This window comes from Pieris napi, chromosome Z (genome assembly GCF_905475465.1).
Source record: "Pieris napi chromosome Z, ilPieNapi1.2, whole genome shotgun sequence".
Lineage (NCBI taxonomy): Eukaryota > Metazoa > Arthropoda > Insecta > Lepidoptera > Pieridae > Pieris > Pieris napi.
The window spans coordinates 2,962,823-2,981,027 of record NC_062259.1 but is presented as its reverse complement, the minus strand read 5'-3'; the positions used below and the strand labels follow the sequence as shown (position 1 = coordinate 2,981,027).

Here is an 18,205-nt window from a genome sequence, read left to right as displayed (position 1 = left end):
CACACTCATTCATAAACTCAGGCGTGTTGATAACAGTTGAAAAGTAAATAAAATAAAAGATGTAATTAAATTATATATAAATATATTTTAATGAATTTATACTTAAGAGAGCCACAGGTATTTCTTACATAAAAGGGTTCCCAAATCTTACACATTGTAATGCATATGTACTTAAATGAATAAACAAATAAACTTCGCTGCATAGCAAGAATACCACGCGTATTTGCTTGGAATCTACCGACTCACTCCCTTTCTCTTCTCCTTCTTTCTACCTTTGCGTTTGAATATTGGATTACTAATATTTACTTTTCATCCGCATTCAGAACTCCATCACGAGAAGCTCTCATAACAAGGGAAAACACACTTATTCATAATTCATTTCATTTATATGTATTAAAACAATAAACTTTTAACCATCTTGTAAAACCTTTTTACGATTGAGAAGTTTTCCAGCCAGTAGGGGTCTATTGTAACTCTAGAAGGTATGTCAAAGCGACACAACTATTTCTTGAAATTTGGGACCATCTATATTTTTGACTACTAAAATTATTATCGTGGAATAAATGTATCCTATTTCATTAACGTAGGTAAAATGGTTTATGTGATGAAGCATCCAGTACCAAGGTTTTTAAGAAGTGAAATGTTTTTATTTATTGATGCAAACCTATTTTTATGGTTATTTATGAGTTACTCGTTGTGCCCTGTGACTTCACTTTTGTTACTTTGTTTGTAATGTCGCCTATAGCCTTCCTCGATAAATGTTCTGTATCAACCAGTTTTCAGTTTTATAATATTTAAATACATACTATCTTTATAGGCTAAGCTAAATTAATAATGTATCTATATTTTGAGCGATATTCTGTACATAATCATTAGCTTATATGGATTTTTAGCCATGATTCGGAACTTGGTGGAGCTGTACGAGGTGGAGCTGGGGAAGGCAAAGTTCAATATGGAGGTATACAGAACGTGCCTACTGCCTTAGAACCACTAAAACGTTACCATCGTAAGTTGACTAATAAGATAAATAGAGACACGAAGACACTTCAAATAGAGAAGCAGTCATAATATGTATATGTTAACGTAAAATTGTAAATACCGTTAGATTGTAATCTATCTCGCGAGATTATAAACTGTCGAAAGATTGTGAACTCAAGGTACTGCTTACAATTTAACGTATTAAAGAAAAAACTGTTTAACCGGATTGAAGTTATGTATTATTATAAATCAGCGCGCGAGGTGCGTACCGTTTCACAATTTGACGATTTCACTTCGATAGATTATAATCTACCGAATAATAATACGTTAAATAGTAAGCAGTACGTTGAGTTCACAATTTTTCGACAGTTTACAATCTCGCGAGATAGATTACAATCTAACGGTTTTTACAATTTTACGTTGACATATATATATCGGAGCAATGGCGCTGGTATCAGCTGCCATTTTCATTATCTTTAATAACATCAAAGATATATGGATAAACCGGTAGGTATATGGTTCTTATTTGTCTACAAATTAACGACTAGTTTGATAGTCTGTAGTAATGGCTGCTATTGCTTCAACTTTAATAATGTTATTACTAAACACTACCAAGTAGGCTCTAATTAATATTGGCAAAAAAAATAAACTATATAACGGTTTTGAACTAATTTGACTTTGATGTTATTCAATTATAATGACAATTGCAGCTACTAGCGCAATTGCTCTTATATTGGTACGTCTGCTTCATTCGTAATCTTTACAAAACCATTAATTTATGAATGAAATACTAAAATGTACTAAGGTAATATCTAATATAAATATTTAATCAAGGTCAATTCCTGTGTCTTTAATTCTAGAAAACACGGTGGCTCATCTCCTCTATAAGTTAATTTTAGAAATGGATTAGTTTTTATGTTAAATTGTGACGACTCATTGGTCTAGTGGTTAGTACCCCTGACTGCGAATCCATGGGTCGAGCATTTGGTGTTGTGCTTAGGTCTTGGGTGTTTAAATATGTATTTATATGTCTATCTATCTATAATATGTATGTATATCCGTTGCCTAGTACCCATAACACAAGCTTCGCCAGCTTAGCATGGGACTAGGTCAACTGGTGTGAATTGTCTTAAAAAAAAAAATTAATTAAACTGACTTTTTACTAAGGAGAATAGCAGAAGAAATCTTGGTCACGATTGATTTAGCCACAATTTGTATTTTTTTAATTTGCACCACAGATTCGTTAGGCGTTCGGCGCTCTCGTCGACGCTCTCGTTCATCTCCCGTGCGGCTGCGGTGAGTATAAAGACTAAGATAGCATTACATTATTTGATATACGAATAAAATAAAATATCATCCACATATATTTGAAGTGCGCTGAATTGCTTCAGCTTGCGGTGGACTGTAAAAACTGCATTTAAATCTATTTGTGATGTGTCAGAAGTTAGTAAATTTAGCATGTGCATTAAATTACTAAATATATGAGAGGGTTAGAATCTAACAACACGATGGATCCCTAAGCTCTTAAGTTGTACCCAAGCTGACACATAGGAAGTGATTATAAATAAATACGTGACGTCCGAATTTACTTATTAAGGGATTGAATGAGTCTTTATCACATTGAGAAGGTGCGAGAAATGAATGACAATAATATTCAAATGTAATTTATTGCGTATTTATTTCCTTTTGTAAAACATTACGATGCGGGACGGGGATTGCATTACGTGTTACTGTTAATATTATTTTCGACTTTCCAGTAGGTACTTTACACCACATAATGGTATGGTAACTTTTAAGCATAATGAGTCACTAGGTGGTCACAAAACCTTTACTATACTTGGGTACCGAAAAACGTTACGGCGCGTTGCATGGGAGGGGGGGTCAATAATCTCCAAAAATTGCGTGACGTAATACCTACTTGAACGCTACCTTTCCACATAAGAGTAGATAACATTATTCTTGTGTGAGCGATTCAGTTATAAAAAAATAGGACTACAATGGTTGATATGTATTTGCATTTTTACAGATGCAAAACATACAAGGACGCAGAAAAAATTGGCGACGAGAGTCCGTTACGCAGGCGCAGTCCCTCAGCCTCACCTTCCACTCACCAGGGGGCGGAAGCTACGCTGCAAGACTTTTGGAGTCCGTTATCATCCCCACCACCACTGGTAATGCCACCTCCCAGTCTTGCATTCACGTAAGTCATTTCTCAAGGTTTTTGCTAAAATATTTCATAAAAATCTACTAAACATAAGCTGTTTGTTCTCGTGGACATATCAATTTTTAGAGATTTTCGTCTTTATCGTAAAGTTGTTATAATATATTAAGGTTTATTCTAAAATAACTGGCATTTATTATATTTAAATAGGTTGATCGTTTTAGGTATTCTGTTTATCTTTATGTTAACAGATAACCTCACTTCTCTGATAATAAAACTGTAGAGGTCTCTTACATTACAGCACTACGCTTTCCTATTTCTCGTCCGCCCCACCGACTCAGCCCGTGTCGCTGGTTGCATTACCACCCACTCGTCAAGTTGCCTGCCGCTCGCGCTCTAAGGAACATTCCGCCCGCCCTACGAAAAAGCGCTCGCGCTCTGCTCGTCGTGCAGCTAGATACGTGTTGCGAACGTTAATGAAATCACTAGCATTACATTCAGCGCACGTCTCACTTTCGCATGACAAGTAACGAAACAAATTTTTAACATTGTCTCACTCATAATTGACGCAATGCGTTTATATCAGGTTCTTATTTAATTATCGAGGATTTTTTTGATACATAAAAACAAAACATAAAACAACATAACATAGCTAACAGGTAAGTAAAGAAGTCTTGAAAGATTTGTGTGTAAAAGTATATACAAAAAAAAGAGTAAGAATTGTTACTAAAACTACTATAAGACATAGATAAATAAATATTTTTGACATAATAATAATATACCAATTAATTAAGAATTATAAGCATTGCTCTCGTGAAATGGTCCATGGCCGTTACCACTACTGTAAGTTAAGTACAACTTACATTTGCCAAACTCAAACCGTTTTTAGCGGGATTCGTACTTAGCGCTGATTCGAATCAGATTGAGATCTTCTAAATGACCAGCCTGCTCATTTGTTCCCTGTCCCATTAAAAACAAAATAAATATCTCAATATAAAAAATATATAAGCAGTGTTAGAGATGCTTTTACACACTTTTTTCATTCTCTCACTGACTCACTCACTCACTTACACATTTGCACCCACACACTCACTCATAAACTCAGGCGTGTTGATAACAGTTGAAAATTAAATAATATAAAAGATGTAATTAAATTACGTATAAATATATTTTAAGGAATTTATACTTAAGTTTGTTATGGAAGAGCTGGGAACCCTTTTTTTTTTTTTTTTTTTTTTAACGTCAGGAAATGCTTTTACGCATATCCCTGCTGAATTTTACTCCAGCAGGGATTATGTGGGACTCAGACATAATATTTACACACCTACCCACTAAAACCTGACGGATACCTTCGGCTCGCCAAAGGGCGGAGGCAGGTAACAGCTGTGCCCTATCCTTACCCCCGCCAAACGCGAATGCCACAATATCAACGTGACTCCTCCCACGAACAAATCATCAGCATCTTAACTTAGGGCAGACGTGCGAAAGCACGGCGTCGCTGCCCCAGTCGTCGTTTTCTTACCGGCGGAGCATCAGAATTGTTTTCGCGCTGACGCTCCGCATTCTCTTTCTCAGTCATGACGGCCTCACAAAAAGCCTTGAAGGCATTCCATGGGCCGTCATTGTCAGCTTCCACCATTCTTTGGATAATTAGTGGAAGCGACAGATTGCCAACAATGCTATCAGCAAGGACCGAGCGAAAGCCGTCCCAAGCCGGACACTCCTCAACAGTGTGCCTCACCGTATCCTCTCTACAGTCACAATGATGACAAGCAGGTGTCGCCTCTCTCCCAACGATTCGATGCAGGTAGCTCCCAAAGCATCCATGCCCAGAGAGAACCTGAACGAGCCGATAGGAAAGCGATCCCCACCGTCGGTCCACCCAGTGTTTCAAGAAGGGACGAATAAGATCAACGGTTTGTAAACCAAACCGACATTCACTTAACTCATCCCTCCATTCTAGCAAAATTAGGCGGCGATACTCCTCCTTCCAGACCTTGACTACCTCCAGAGGTGGGTCAAAACCACCACTCCTGGCTTCAAGAGCTGGGAACCCTGACACAGGTATTTCTTACTTAAAAGGGTTTCCAAATCTTACACATTGTAATGCATATGTACTTAAAATGAATAAACAGATGTTTATTATTTATAAATTAATGTTATTTATTTAACGATTTAGACTTAAAGACGACGTTCCGGATGCTGATGTTGGTGTAGAAAGCGCACTAGGCCAAAACAATGAAGTGAGCCAAAAACTTGAAGATGAAGAAGCATTGTTAGTTCATCATTGAACATTTTTAATGAATTAAATCGTTACTTTGCTTATAAACTGTATGGTTTCAGGTCTGATGTAGATAATAAAAAACAGTCGGCAGATAAAGAAGAAAGTGAGTTTTTTTTTAATTCTAATATATTTGTATTACTTACGAAAATCTTGTAAAAGTATATTTGTGGCGCTACTGTCTTGGCCTCAGATTTCTGAATCTGTTTCATGAACATTTTTAAATCTAATAGGCAAGTAGGTGATCAGCCTCCAGTGCCTGACACATGCCGGCCGTCGACTTTTTGGGTCTAAGACATGTCGGTTTCCTCACGATGTTTTCCTTCACCGTTCGAGCAAATGTTTAATGCGCACATAGAAAACCCATTGGTGCACAGCCGGGGATTGAACCTACGACCTCAGTTATGACAGTTGCACGATAAAGCCAATCACGGAATAAAGAACTGTTTCATGCTAAATTTACACAGATTTACTAATTACACATCACTTGGTAGCATGATAATGTAACTAATTAACGGATAATTTGTAATTACAGAGAACGTCTGCGCGCGATGCAGTAGGTGTGCAGGTGAGCTGAATGCCACACAATTGCGGCTGTTGCTGCGGCACCTCCGCCAGCTAGCACATATCGACCGGCTGCACAGAGCTCTACGTCGGGCAGCACGATAAACTTAATCATACCGCCTCGCTGTAGTTGTCGACAAAGATCTTAAGCGCTGGGTAATACCGCTTAACTGTGTCGCAAAATATTTATCAGCCCAAGGCGGCGCTCAACATCTTTGACGATAAGTTCTTAAAAAACTATATTGTTAAAATTATACGTCTTTTAAAATATAATGTGATTTTATTTTGCTTCAAATCTCTTAAACAAAATACAAAGAAAATAAGGGTAACAACTAATTCCACAATTTAATGGTCATATAGGCTTCGAGAAAGATATGTTGAGATCAGTGATGGTCATCAAAGATCTCCAGTACGCTGGTATAGCACCCTGAGACAAGACAAGCGGTGCCAAATAAAACGATAAGTATGTCCTTTGCGAGACGGAAGTGTGCCGGGCCATACTCGCTCGGATAGCGCAGACAGGCGTCTAAGAGACCAGGGAATACCACTGCCAGTAGAGAAAGACAGAATGCACCAAACAGCGAAATGAACGGTCCCAGTCGAGGCACTGCCACCGCAATGGCCCCTGAATCAAATACCAGAAATTATTTAGAAATATTTTTGTCAAACCGATGGTAAAATGTATCTATCGATCGGTCAATCGCTTTAGCGGACAAAAGTAAAATGCATGTTACTGCCTTATTTTGAGGAAATAATTAATTTTCTGATTACCGCATATTATATATTCATATCTTTAGTATCTAATCATACTTACATGGAACAAGTACTAATATCAATCGCAATGTGTAATCCAAGACAAATGTACTCTTTGCTGATGTCGTTGCTTTCTTTTTAATCTTCCGCCACAGGATGGAGTAAGCAACAAAATTTTGCAGAGGAAAGGACAAGAATATTGCCAACGCAAAGGTTAATTTGGCAGCCTGCGCTTTTCTGCAACGTATGTCAGAGTCAAGATAGTATAACTGTCGTAACCTCGAAATAAAAGGGTAAACTCACTTCTCTTCTTGAGGCAGATTGAGAGTAATGGAAGGCTTGATATCATCTCCATATTTAAGATAACCGAACACTCCCATCGTGAGATATAACGTAATGATTATTATCATGCCAATATTAAATAATCCACATAATCCCACAAACTGTCGTGGTTCCTCCATATTGTACTCCAATGCTAGGACCTGCCATTACTAAACGTTATTTTACGTATTTTGATCAAAAACATTTTAACAATGAAATGCACTCACCACTCCGACGGCTTCTAATGCAAACAAAGCAGTTCCAATGAACACAGGTATGTCTAAAAGAGTTTTTAATCGAAGCTTATCATCATCTAAATCCACGTCATCTTCGATAAGGTAAAAGAAGACCAAAATAAAGCCGAGCATTGTTACAACGTTGGAAACCGTGGACAATGGAGTCATCAGCTTTAGATCCTTTATTAATCCTAATAGTGTAAGCGGAATCAGGAGTACGCAAAGGTGTGCTCGTAACGATATTTCAGCACCGTAGAAGTCAAATACCTGCAAAATTGAACACGTTGATAAGTAAAGGAATGTAAAATGTTTATAAAATAACGTGTATTCAGTATATTCTTAAGGACTGCCCTGCGATTCTGTAACTCACTTTTCGAACTCACTCAGCGGTTTTCGCATCGGCGGTCGCTCTGAAATCAGTCGTGAAGCAGTCATTTTATGATTTGGCATTCTGAAAAGGTGAGAGCTTGTAGTTTATTGTTTATTAGAATGCCAAATCATAAAATGACTGCTTCACGACTGATTTCAGAGCGACCGCCGATGCGAAAACCGCTGTATGAGTTCGAAAAGTGAGTTACAGAATCGCAGGGCAGTATTCACTTTGATTAGTGCGAGTTCAAGTGATTAGTAATTGAGGATGATTAGTGGAGGCGTGTAGTGCAAGTAGTGACCAATTCTTGTTTAGTGGCTCTGTTAAGAAAATTCAGTTGTCGATCAGCAAGGATGGAGAAACATCGAGAAGCGCGCTTGCAATTGGAAATATTACTGAAAGAAGTATTAAACGCGGTACTATCTGAAACCGAATAAGTTTTAGAAACTGAACTTGCAAGACCAAAATAAGTATGGGTTCGAAAATGGATTAATAGAAGACCCATTCATGGCGCAAGCTACGAACTCTTTAAGGAATTAGCTGCTGAAGATACGACGGAATATTACTTTGCTCCCAGGTTGACCGAAGAGTACTGCTGCATGTCCAGACGTGATTTGGCAGGCACGCTGCGAGTGATGGGGAAGGGAGTGAAGTGGTTACTCGCAGTTCACTCGCAAAAAAATAGAACACGCTTCTAATCACGTTACTACGCAGACAACTAATCACTAATCAAAGTGAATACAGGCCTTAATGGGTATTATTGAAAATTGGTATTTATATAATAACGAGTGAAAAATTGAAAAGCACACCTGTTTAACATTCTCTGAGACGAAAACACAGTAAATGCAACAGATGCCGAGTTGCCATAGTACGAGTACGCCATCAACGAAGTAGTATAAAGGTGAAGCAGCCCAACGAAGGGCCGGTGGACCGTCCTGAACGGCTAAAAACATGCAGCGCGGATATGCCACATAGCCACGGCGAGCGCGTTTACATATCTTATACTGAGCACCAATCAGCATATGCATACAATAAGCCGCAAAGGTGCCAATCAGTGTGAGACAGATGATGCTGCCAGGTACACCCATACGCGCCACGGCACTTGGCATACATAGCACTCCAGCTCCTATGCTACCCTTCAATAGATGTATCATGGTGTCCGAGTACCTGCATGTATGATATAGGCTGTTAAACTCAGTCATCAAGAGATGTTCTCTTTTCAAAAGTACAAATCATTCATATAGGTAGCACAATATACACTTCTGAACGTCAATAATAAAATGCTTCTAATTTTACATTTACTGCCAGTTCTCAAATCAAGGGCGTAGATGAACAAGAACTGGCAATAAACTCTCCGCCACTCTTACAACGTATAATAAAAAAATAAATCAGTGGCGCTACAACCTCTTTAGGTCTTGGCCGTAGATTTCTGAATCTGTTTCATGATCATTTTTAAATCTAATAGGCAAGTAGGTGATCAGCCTTCGCACGCCGTCGAGTTTTTAGGTCTAAGACATGTCGGTTTCCTCACGATGTGTTCCTTCACCGTTTGAGGAAATGTTAAATGCGCACATCGAATAAGTCCATAAAATAAAATAAAATAAAATAAAATAAAATAAAATAAAATAAAATAAAATAAAATAAAATAAAATAAAATAAAATAAAATAAAATAAAATAAAATAAAATAAAATAAAATAAAATAAAATAAAATAAAATAAAATAAAATAAAATAAAATAAAATAAAATATGTTTATTAAGGAATATAACATACATGTATCACTTATTCCACGTCATTAAATTTGAATTTGTAGGCATCCCTACTCATCGGCAAAGAAGACAGAGGGTGTAGGCCGAGAGAAAAAGCCGGCGTAAAAAACTCTCGGTACTCTTTTAAAATCGCAAATCATCAAACAACACTTATACATAGGTGCACAACATAGGTGCACAGCCGGGGAAGGTATGAGAGTCGCACGCTAAAGCGACAAGGCTAACACTGCTATCTTAAAACGTATATAACGTTGGTTATGTATTTGGTAGTTTTAATAATGGCATTACTCACGATGTTGGTTTTTCCACTTTCCGGTGCTGGTGCGGGTCGTAGGTTTCTTCATCTTCCTCAGCTAAAAACGCGCACATATTAGAGCCACTCAGGATATCAGAAGCAATTATTTTGCTTACTCACCTCCCGTGATTGTGTCCACTATTCCAGCCATAAATTCGTACACGAACATTTTGAGGGCCTTTTTTCACGCTCTGAATGAACAATAGCCGTTTAATCATAACATTTATTTGATATTATCAAATCCCAACACATAAGAGTTGAATAATCTTTAAATAATGCATTCTGAACTGACAGGATCCACTACACTGGAATAACTGCTGTCATAGTTTTGTCACAGTAACTTCTTCGCAGAATTGAATATCAAAAACGAAGAATAAAGAATAAAGCAACTTCAACAGATTGCGAAAGCTTTCTTCTTAATTTACTTTATTATTTTTCTGTCAGAAAATTATCTGTCATCACTTTATTGAAAATAATAATCACTTCAAAATTTAAACATTTTTTTATTAAATAATATAATATCAGAAATTTAACATTAATTTAATAATAATTTTAATTTTTGGAGTGTCAACATTAATTTTTAATAAGCTAAGTAATATCATCTAGTTATGAACCTATGAAGAAAAGGTTATTATAATGGCATTTTAAATTCAATTCTTAATTAAATGTCTTATTGCTCAAACATCGAATAGTTTATTAACTTAATTTGAAACATTTACTACAGTAAACAGCGATTGGTTAGGAGAAAAACTGCAAATAACGCATAATTTCATAACACTGGTGAGTTGATAAGAGCTGAGCGGATTAAAATATTTGTTATCTTTACACTCCCTAACATATATTATCTAATATATAAAATTCTCAAGTTCACAGTGTTCGTTCCCATACTCCTCTGAAGCGGCTTGACCGATTCTTATGAAATTTTTTATGCATATTCATTAAGTCTGAGAATCGGACAACATCTATTTTTCATCCCCCTAAATGTTAAGGATGGTCCCACCCCAAAATTTTTATTTTTTACATAAAACTTTTTGTTTTTCTTTTTTATGATACAGAATAAAAAAATACATTCAACCCTTAATTGTCACCCCTCTACGATCAACCCCTTTATAGTAGATCGTTATTTTTATTGAACTAAAAAAATGTTTCCGATAAATAATATACATGGCAAAACAAACGTTTGCCGGGTCAGCTAGTATTATAACTTATACTTTGACAGGAAAAACTTTGAAAATGCAAAGGGAAAGTGGCGAGGACCTAAAAAGTTTTCGACGGGAGACAGACAGTGGACGTCCTCATCGTTCTGAAGCTGGATCTCCTTCATCGCGCAGGTCATCAAACTAGTTCTTAGATTGTCCTAGATAACGAATATTGGAATCGTTTACACCAGTGATTCCCAAAGTATGACAACCTGCAAGGGGTCTACGTCAGCGAAAAAAAATTTGGGGGTCCACGAAATGAAAATGGGGGTCCACGATAGTGGATCTCAACACATACACTGATAGCACCTATTTACTTACATCATACTATATTATAATATCAAAAGATATACATTACAAACAAACAGATACAAAATTTTATTTTGAGTAGTTCTAATTTAAATTCAATTAATAAATGTATAAATTAACATGTGTTTTTACTTTAAGTTTTTAACACTAAACTTCACTACAGTTAGAAATTTAGAGGAAATCAATATCAGGTAGGTAGGGGGTCTACCGAACACGGAAAAACATGGCAAGGGGTCTACGACACAAAAAAGTTTGGGGAACTCTGGTTTCACGAAGATCTGCTAATTTTTTCTACATGTTTTAGAGTGGACCTGGGAGATGACTACGACCCTCATCAATTTCGTCAAGTAGCAAACCCCACCACGTAAGTAAAATTAAAAACATGAATTACGTTCGCTGAACACATATTTATCTAACATAACGTCGCTGTAGAATGATAACCTCGTATGTCCAGAGACCAAACATTACAGCCTTGCGATTCTATAACTCACTTTTCGAACTCACACAGCGGTTTTCATAAGAAGGGAGATTGTAGTTTATTGTTTATCAGAATGCCAAATCATAAAATGACTGCTTCACGATTGATTTGAGCGCGACCGCCGCTGCGAAAACCGCTGTGCGAGTTCGAAAAGTGAGTTACAGAATCGCAAGGCTGGAAAAGAAAAAAAATGTTTCATTTCGTCAATGTTTGAGTTTGTGTGTTTGAAATATGCGTTTTTAGCCATAGTTTTGGATTGTAAAAACGACTTATTTCTTAATAACATAAATAAGTTCCTACTTCATGATTATACTAGTTAAATCACAAAAGTCTAAGAATAATATTTTTTTTTGACATACAAGGTTATCATTCTACAGTGACGATAATATTTTATTATTTCCACAGTGACCTTGAGACGCTGTTTCATTTACTGCGGCTGGGTCTGGGTACAGGTATCCTGGCGATGCCGCAAGCGTTTGCCAAGGCTGGCCTGATCACCGGCGTTATCTCAACAATATGTGTGGCGATTTTGGTGACCCACTGTCTTCAGGTGCTAATCGGAGCGCAGTATGGTGCATGCAAGGCAAAGCGCGTACCTTTAATGTCGTATCCTGAAGCGGCGCGCGTTACTTTTAATCTTGGACCGAAAGCCTTGCGTCCACTTGGAGCACCCTCCGCAGTCGCCATAGATTTCTTTCTAATAACATACCAACTAGGTGTGTGTTGCGTCTATATCGTCTTCGTTGCTGATAACGTTAAGAAGGTGAGAACATATTCTTGGTATATAAAAATATTTTTGGTGTTCAAAACTGATTTCTACTTTAATATAAAAATGAATCGCTCAATGTAAGCGCAAATCTCGATAGCAGCTGAACCGATTTCGCTAATTATTTTTTTATAATATTCCTCGAAGTACGAGGGTGGTTTTTACGGATAGAAAATTTTAAAAAATTGACTGAAACAGTTTAAAAACAACACTTTTCTATATTCCCATACAAAAGATTCGTAATATTTAAGTCAATTTGAACTTTAATACCACACCATAAAATTAAAGTGTTAGTACCAGGAAGGTTAAACAAGAATTTGAAGTGTTTTATAATTTTTATTTTTTGACATAGTGTAATTGTTGACTTTAGCTGACCCGGTGTCCCGAATAGCAGTATAAGTATTAAAAAAAAAAATTAAGGACCGACTCTTAGACGGTACGAAGTTGGCCGGGTCAGGTAGTTCATAATAAATAAATAATATTAATAAAATGTATGATATGCAGTTGTTAGATCCGCATTACGTGGCCTCTGTGGAGATGCACATGCTGTTTCAATTGCCGGTGCTCATCGCGCTAAACATGATCCCAAATCTGAAGGTGTTAGCGCCGTTTTCTGGCGCTGCTAATCTCGCTACACTCACCAGCCTTATTATTGTGATCTACTTTCTCCTGACTATGGAGCGTTCAACCGAGCCCCTTGATCTTTGGGGCTCACTATCAACGTTTCCACTGTTCTTTGGCACCATCGTGTTTGCGCTCACGGCTGTCGGTGTTGTAAGTAAAACCTTTAATATCTATCTACTATATAAAAATAAGTCGGGTTTTCCTTCCTGACGCTATAACTCCAGAATGCACGAACCGATTTCCACGGTTTTGCATTCGTTGGAAAGGTCTCCGTGAAGTTTATAACAAAGAAAATTCAGGAAAAATTTCAACAGAAAAGCGGGATCACCAAACGAAATGTTACATAAAACGAAGCCATCTGGTGGCGAAACGGAGTTCGCCGAGTTAGCTAGTTGTTAATAATAATAAAGCCCGTTTTATTTCCAATCATGACAAAAACAAATTATAATACACAGCTTAGATTATTTTAATTTTTGTTTTCTTTTGCTTGCTATCCTATATCCTAGCTTCCTTCAGTACCGTCAATCGGAACCCCTTCACGGCTAAAGGCCACCTCCAGCTTTTACCAACTGACTCTGTCTATGGCTCTCTTTCTCCATTCGTTTCCTGCTACCGCTTTTATTTCTTCTATCCACATTTTTTTTAATATTTTTAATATTGTTACTCTATTCAAATCATCTCAAATATTGACTACACTAAATATAATGGTTCTGTGGCCATTGGTCAGAATATGATAAATGCAATTTCATTACTTTACAGGACAAGCAATTAAATTATCAAGAAATCTTGAAGGCACTATTAAAATATAAACCACTCGATATATGAATGAATGTACTTATCATTGTCTGATCTATGACCACAGTTATATTACTGCATTATTAGATTATACTTAATAAGGTAGAAAAGTTAGTCGTAAACTTGTTTATCTTTGAATATTAATATTAACGAATGGATGTATTTCCTCATATAACCTTCTTACAAAATTTTCTTTTCTTTGTAATTCTACAGTTACTAGAAATAAAAGGCTCGCTTATCTGCTGCTTTTAATGGTCGAGTGAATAGGCTATCTCGCTCTAACAACTTGATTACTAATTTTGATGAAAATATTGATATATTTTATAACAATCTTCCAACTAACCGTAACTTTGTTTTTCATGCATATATCTATCATTAAGAATAAGGTTTAAGTTTTCGTTTATTTTTAGTTATTATTTTTTATTTTGTGGTTGCTTGTTTAATTTTTTCCCTTGATATCTTGCTTATGTTCTAATATTGTATAATTTTATGCATACACATTGTTTTAGAACTTATAAATAAATATAGTTTTAATATAATACCGTAGGTGGTGGCGGTGGAAAATAATATGAAAACGCCAAAATCGTTTGGTCGGCCGTGCGGCGTGTTGCATGTCGGCATGGCGGTCGTCACCACGCTTTTCATCGCGATTGGCTATATTGGCTACATATTCTGTGTTTCTGAGTGCCGTGACGTAGTCACTTTAGATCTTCCGCCTGGGGCGTACGTATGTTTTAGGCTGAAGTTAGTGTCACGCTGACCGCACGCGCGCCGTCAGCGCTGATGGTCGAGATATATGAACTTCTATGAAGCGTTTTTGAATGACGCGTAGCTATCAGCGCGCACGGTGGTCAGCGCCAATGGCTGCGCGGCCGTACGCGTCGCGCGTCGGCGCCGCGTATTGACAGCGCTGACGATCGCTAGAGCGCCTCTGCTTTCAGTGAGCGTTGTAGGGTCGAACGGACGTCGTCAGCGTGTACAGTCATGGCAAATCGCGAAGTGGATACAGGTCGAGTAAGGCGGTCACTACGATACTAAAACGAACCACGCTGAGCGTCAGCGCTGACGAACTACGCGCTGATCTATGAGCGCTGACGGTGAGCGTGAGACTAAATTCAGCCTTAGAGTTTGCAGTTATTTTCATTATATGCTTCATCATGCTTTATAGTGACAAGCAATCAATGTCAGTTTTTAGAATATAGTTATATCACAAAGTTAAAATTTCTTGTTTGAGAAGTAGGTACCTGAATTATATTTGTAAAATATTTTAAACAGTATCAAGAGTATCTTTACGTGTAGGTGTAAATTGTATGCTAATAATAATAATAATAATAATATTTTTTTTTATTAATCAGACAAATACAGTCCATTGATTGGTTAGTAAGTTAGTAACAATAGTTTCTTAAGATCTATGTTAATAATGTCTGTTGCAGAGCTACAACCGTCGCCATTATCCTTTACGTATTCGCGATATTCATTAGCTACGGATTACACTGCTACGTGCCGGTGGACGTTTTGTGGAATGATTACATATTGCCCCGAATGCAGGGAGCGAGCCAAGCGCGTTTGAAATGCTGCGAAATTTCGCTACGCGTTGGACTTGGCGTACTTACCTGTTAGAGCCATTAAATAGTTATTTATATGGATTTCCCTAACTAGTCGTGGATCTCGATTCCTGGGGACACAAAAGTAACAAAAAAAAAAAGGATCGATTTGAATTTTTTGAAGTGAAACTTCTTTAGGCGCATGTGGATAAACAAATTTACGAATGAAACACAATGATAATATTAGCGTCACGATGATGTGCAGCATTTTTGTCGAAAAAAAGAGAGAGTGATTGGGACCGATTGAGAGAGAGTGAGAACGGGCGAACGTAGCATGAAGCAAATAGCTATGGAGCGAGAGTAGGGAGCAAGCAACTAAGAAAGATCGAGAGAGAGAGTGAGATATAGCGAACGTGGCATCACGCACAGGGCCATGTGACGAGAGGTGGGTGAGAGCTATAGTGAGAAAGATTGAGAGAGAAAGAGAGATCGAGAAAAAATACACGCTATTAGTTGATGTATTCGTTTAGTAGTTACATATTAGAACTTTACATGGCAATTCTGTCGTATAACGTCTTGTGCAGTAAATGCAGATTTTTTTATTTATACAGGGTGGCCAAAAAGACATGGATCAAACGCATAGGGGATAGATGAGGTCATCAGCTGCAAAAAAATGTTCTACGGGAGGTCTCTATGCTCAACCCCTGCAGAGTTATAATTTATTTTGCGTTTTTATAATAAAATTGACTTTTTTTACTAATTCTTATTAAAATTCGAAAAAATCTACAGCCTGTATCTTTTTCATACATAATATCCACTAGATTGGTACTGATGAGTTCTTGCGTTAGAGATACTATTTATAGTTGTTTGTTTATTGTATTGAAGATAATATTAAGTTATACGATATATATATTTTTTTTTTTCAAATTATAACTTTTTGTTTACTTCGGACCCCACTATGAAAAAAAATTACTTTACCAAAAAGTGACCCTGTATTACAAGTTTTGGCGCATTTAATAGGGATTCTGAAAAGGTATTTCACATGGCTATGAGTCGCTCTGATTTATGAATTTTAATAAGAATTATATTAATTGAAAGAGACCTCCCGTAGAACAATTTTTTGCAGCTGATGACCTCATCTATCCCCTATTTGCGTTTGATCCATGACTTTTTAACCACCTGTATATATTATCATTAGTACAGTGTCTAAACAGTGTAGATATACAAATACGTGGAGTGATCATATACTGGTACATGATCATCTATTGGGGCTTTTACCTTAGTAATAATTAATTTACAAAGAAGTTTCACTTCTGACTTATGTACTTTGAACGCACGCTTTTTTTTCGATCTAGATCACCGGCAAGAGATTTCATTTATTCATATCAGATAAATACTGAATAAAAGAACCACGTTTCTGTATATTTTTAGTTGTGGTAGCAGTCATGGTTCCACGTCTTGGCCTCTTCATCTCCCTGTTTGGTGCGCTCTGCCTGTCCGCTTTGGGCTTCTGTTTTCCCGCCCTGATGGAGTCATGTCTCTGGTACCCGCGACCACCTGGAACTGCCCGCATTCTTATGTTCCTGAAGGACACTTTTCTGTTTGTGGTCGGCATCATAGGCCTAGTCTCTGGCACTTACTCTGCTTTATTAGGCATCATACAGTCCTTCCAATAATTGTATGTAAAGAGGTACTTGTTTTTATTATATGGTTTTTATTAAGTGTTTTTTATTTATACACAATAGTTTATCCGTAACAGACGTAATAAAATATGCTCGTATTACATTAAATTTTATTATAAGTATTAAACACAAACGTTATATCGGGTATAAAAACTTAAATCCTGACACCTCTGACTTACCAGTGTTTGCGGCTGCCAGTTGACACCTGCAGCACCAATTCAAAGCTGGAGCCGTTGGCTGCTTGGCCTGTCCTAGGCAAACATCGGTGTATTAGTATATGTTCCTAGTCTTACGATAAATACTGAAAAAAAGAAAAAAAAAATCTATTGTAAATAACATTTATTACTTTTACAGTGTGTTAGTTAATAACAATTTAAAATGTAAAAAGCTTATTCCAAGTAGTCTCCATTGACTGCAATACAGTCCTTTAAACGTTCAGGCCAGTTATGAAAATATGGCCAGTTATGCACGCACCCTTTCCATGGGTAAATTCTTCACTGCCAATGGTACGGATTGTTTTAGGGACTCCAAATTATCATGGCGTTTAGAGCAAGCCGTACTCTCTAAAAGTGACCATAAATCATAATCCAGCGGATTAAGATCGTGACTAGACGACTGCCAGTCTTTAGATCTGATGAAGTCCGAAGAGTTCCTTTCCAACCAAGACTGCGTAGACCGAGCATTATGACCCGGCGTCGAATATGCTCTAAGGACCATAATTGGTTAATGAACATGATGTTGTTAAGGGGCTTCAATACTTTTTCAAGAATGGTATCTTGATACACTTGTTCCGATGTTTTGATACCTTTTTCACAAAAGTATGGCTCAGTCACTCCTTCATAGCTACTACCTCACCAAACCATATTGCACTCTCTCAACTAATTGGGAAGCTTTCTTTAAAGCTTTGAGCATAAATATCATTTTGTTTGTTAAAATGTTGCTCAATTGTAAAAAAAATCTCATCCATAAAGAAAAATTTTCTGTGACCTCCGTTTGCGTACCGCTTCTGTAGTTGTTCCGATTTTACCAGCCTATTCTTTTTTAAATTACCAGTTAAGAAATGGCCAGTAAGTCTCTTATA

At 37.0% G+C, this 18,205-nt stretch overlaps 3 protein-coding genes across 3 annotated transcripts; 2 read left to right on the top strand and 1 right to left on the bottom strand.

Moving 5' to 3' along the window:
- The first annotated feature begins 509 nt into the window (after positions 1-509).
- Positions 510-6,228, top strand: LOC125062555. The gene is made up of 7 exons (XM_047668556.1): positions 510-624; positions 894-1,006; positions 2,217-2,274; positions 3,005-3,178; positions 3,441-3,665; positions 5,319-5,526; positions 5,956-6,228. The coding sequence occupies exons 1-6, from the start codon at positions 593-595 to the stop codon at positions 5,428-5,430; spliced, it is 714 nt and encodes a 237-aa protein (XP_047524512.1). The 5' UTR covers positions 510-592; the 3' UTR covers positions 5,431-5,526; positions 5,956-6,228.
- On the bottom strand, positions 6,151-10,039 carry LOC125062557 (proton-coupled amino acid transporter-like protein CG1139). The gene is made up of 7 exons (XM_047668561.1): positions 9,848-10,039; positions 9,725-9,785; positions 8,474-8,831; positions 7,286-7,561; positions 7,041-7,219; positions 6,799-6,974; positions 6,151-6,609 (listed from the first exon to the last, which is right to left on the bottom strand). The coding sequence occupies exons 1-7, from the start codon at positions 9,894-9,896 to the stop codon at positions 6,368-6,370; spliced, it is 1,341 nt and encodes a 446-aa protein (XP_047524517.1). The 5' UTR covers positions 9,897-10,039; the 3' UTR covers positions 6,151-6,367.
- Positions 10,040-10,951: 912 nt separating this feature from the next.
- LOC125062554 (proton-coupled amino acid transporter-like protein CG1139) lies at positions 10,952-17,145 on the top strand. The gene is made up of 7 exons (XM_047668555.1): positions 10,952-11,058; positions 11,540-11,599; positions 12,119-12,476; positions 12,984-13,253; positions 14,446-14,621; positions 15,332-15,513; positions 16,874-17,145. The coding sequence occupies exons 1-7, from the start codon at positions 10,961-10,963 to the stop codon at positions 17,116-17,118; spliced, it is 1,389 nt and encodes a 462-aa protein (XP_047524511.1). The 5' UTR covers positions 10,952-10,960; the 3' UTR covers positions 17,119-17,145.
- Positions 17,146-18,205: the final 1,060 nt, after the last annotated feature.

What these genes read in the sequence shown, in the direction of transcription:
- LOC125062555 (XM_047668556.1), top strand. Translation starts at nt 593, where the DNA reads ATGGTTTATGTGATGAAGCATCCAGTACCAAG. An exon ending in TCATCTCCCGTGCGGCTGCG is followed by an intron (nt 2,275 to 3,004) that starts GTGAGTATAAAG and finishes GCATTTTTACAG; the next exon opens with ATGCAAAACATACAAGGACG. An exon ending in CCTCCCAGTCTTGCATTCAC is followed by an intron (nt 3,179 to 3,440) that starts GTAAGTCATTTC and finishes CTTACATTACAG; the next exon opens with CACTACGCTTTCCTATTTCT.
- LOC125062557 (XM_047668561.1), bottom strand. Translation starts at nt 9,896, where the DNA reads ATGTTCGTGTACGAATTTATGGCTGGAATAGTGGACACAATCACGGGA. An exon ending in AGTGGACACAATCACGGGAG is followed by an intron (nt 9,786 to 9,847) that starts GTGAGTAAGCAA and finishes GCGCGTTTTTAG; the next exon opens with CTGAGGAAGATGAAGAAACC. An exon ending in CATTAGAAGCCGTCGGAGTG is followed by an intron (nt 7,220 to 7,285) that starts GTGAGTGCATTT and finishes TAGTAATGGCAG; the next exon opens with GTCCTAGCATTGGAGTACAA.
- LOC125062554 (XM_047668555.1), top strand. Translation starts at nt 10,961, where the DNA reads ATGCAAAGGGAAAGTGGCGAGGACCTAAAAAGTTTTCGACGGGAGACA. An exon ending in CAAGTAGCAAACCCCACCAC is followed by an intron (nt 11,600 to 12,118) that starts GTAAGTAAAATT and finishes TTATTTCCACAG; the next exon opens with TGACCTTGAGACGCTGTTTC. An exon ending in CGCTCACGGCTGTCGGTGTT is followed by an intron (nt 13,254 to 14,445) that starts GTAAGTAAAACC and finishes ATAATACCGTAG; the next exon opens with GTGGTGGCGGTGGAAAATAA.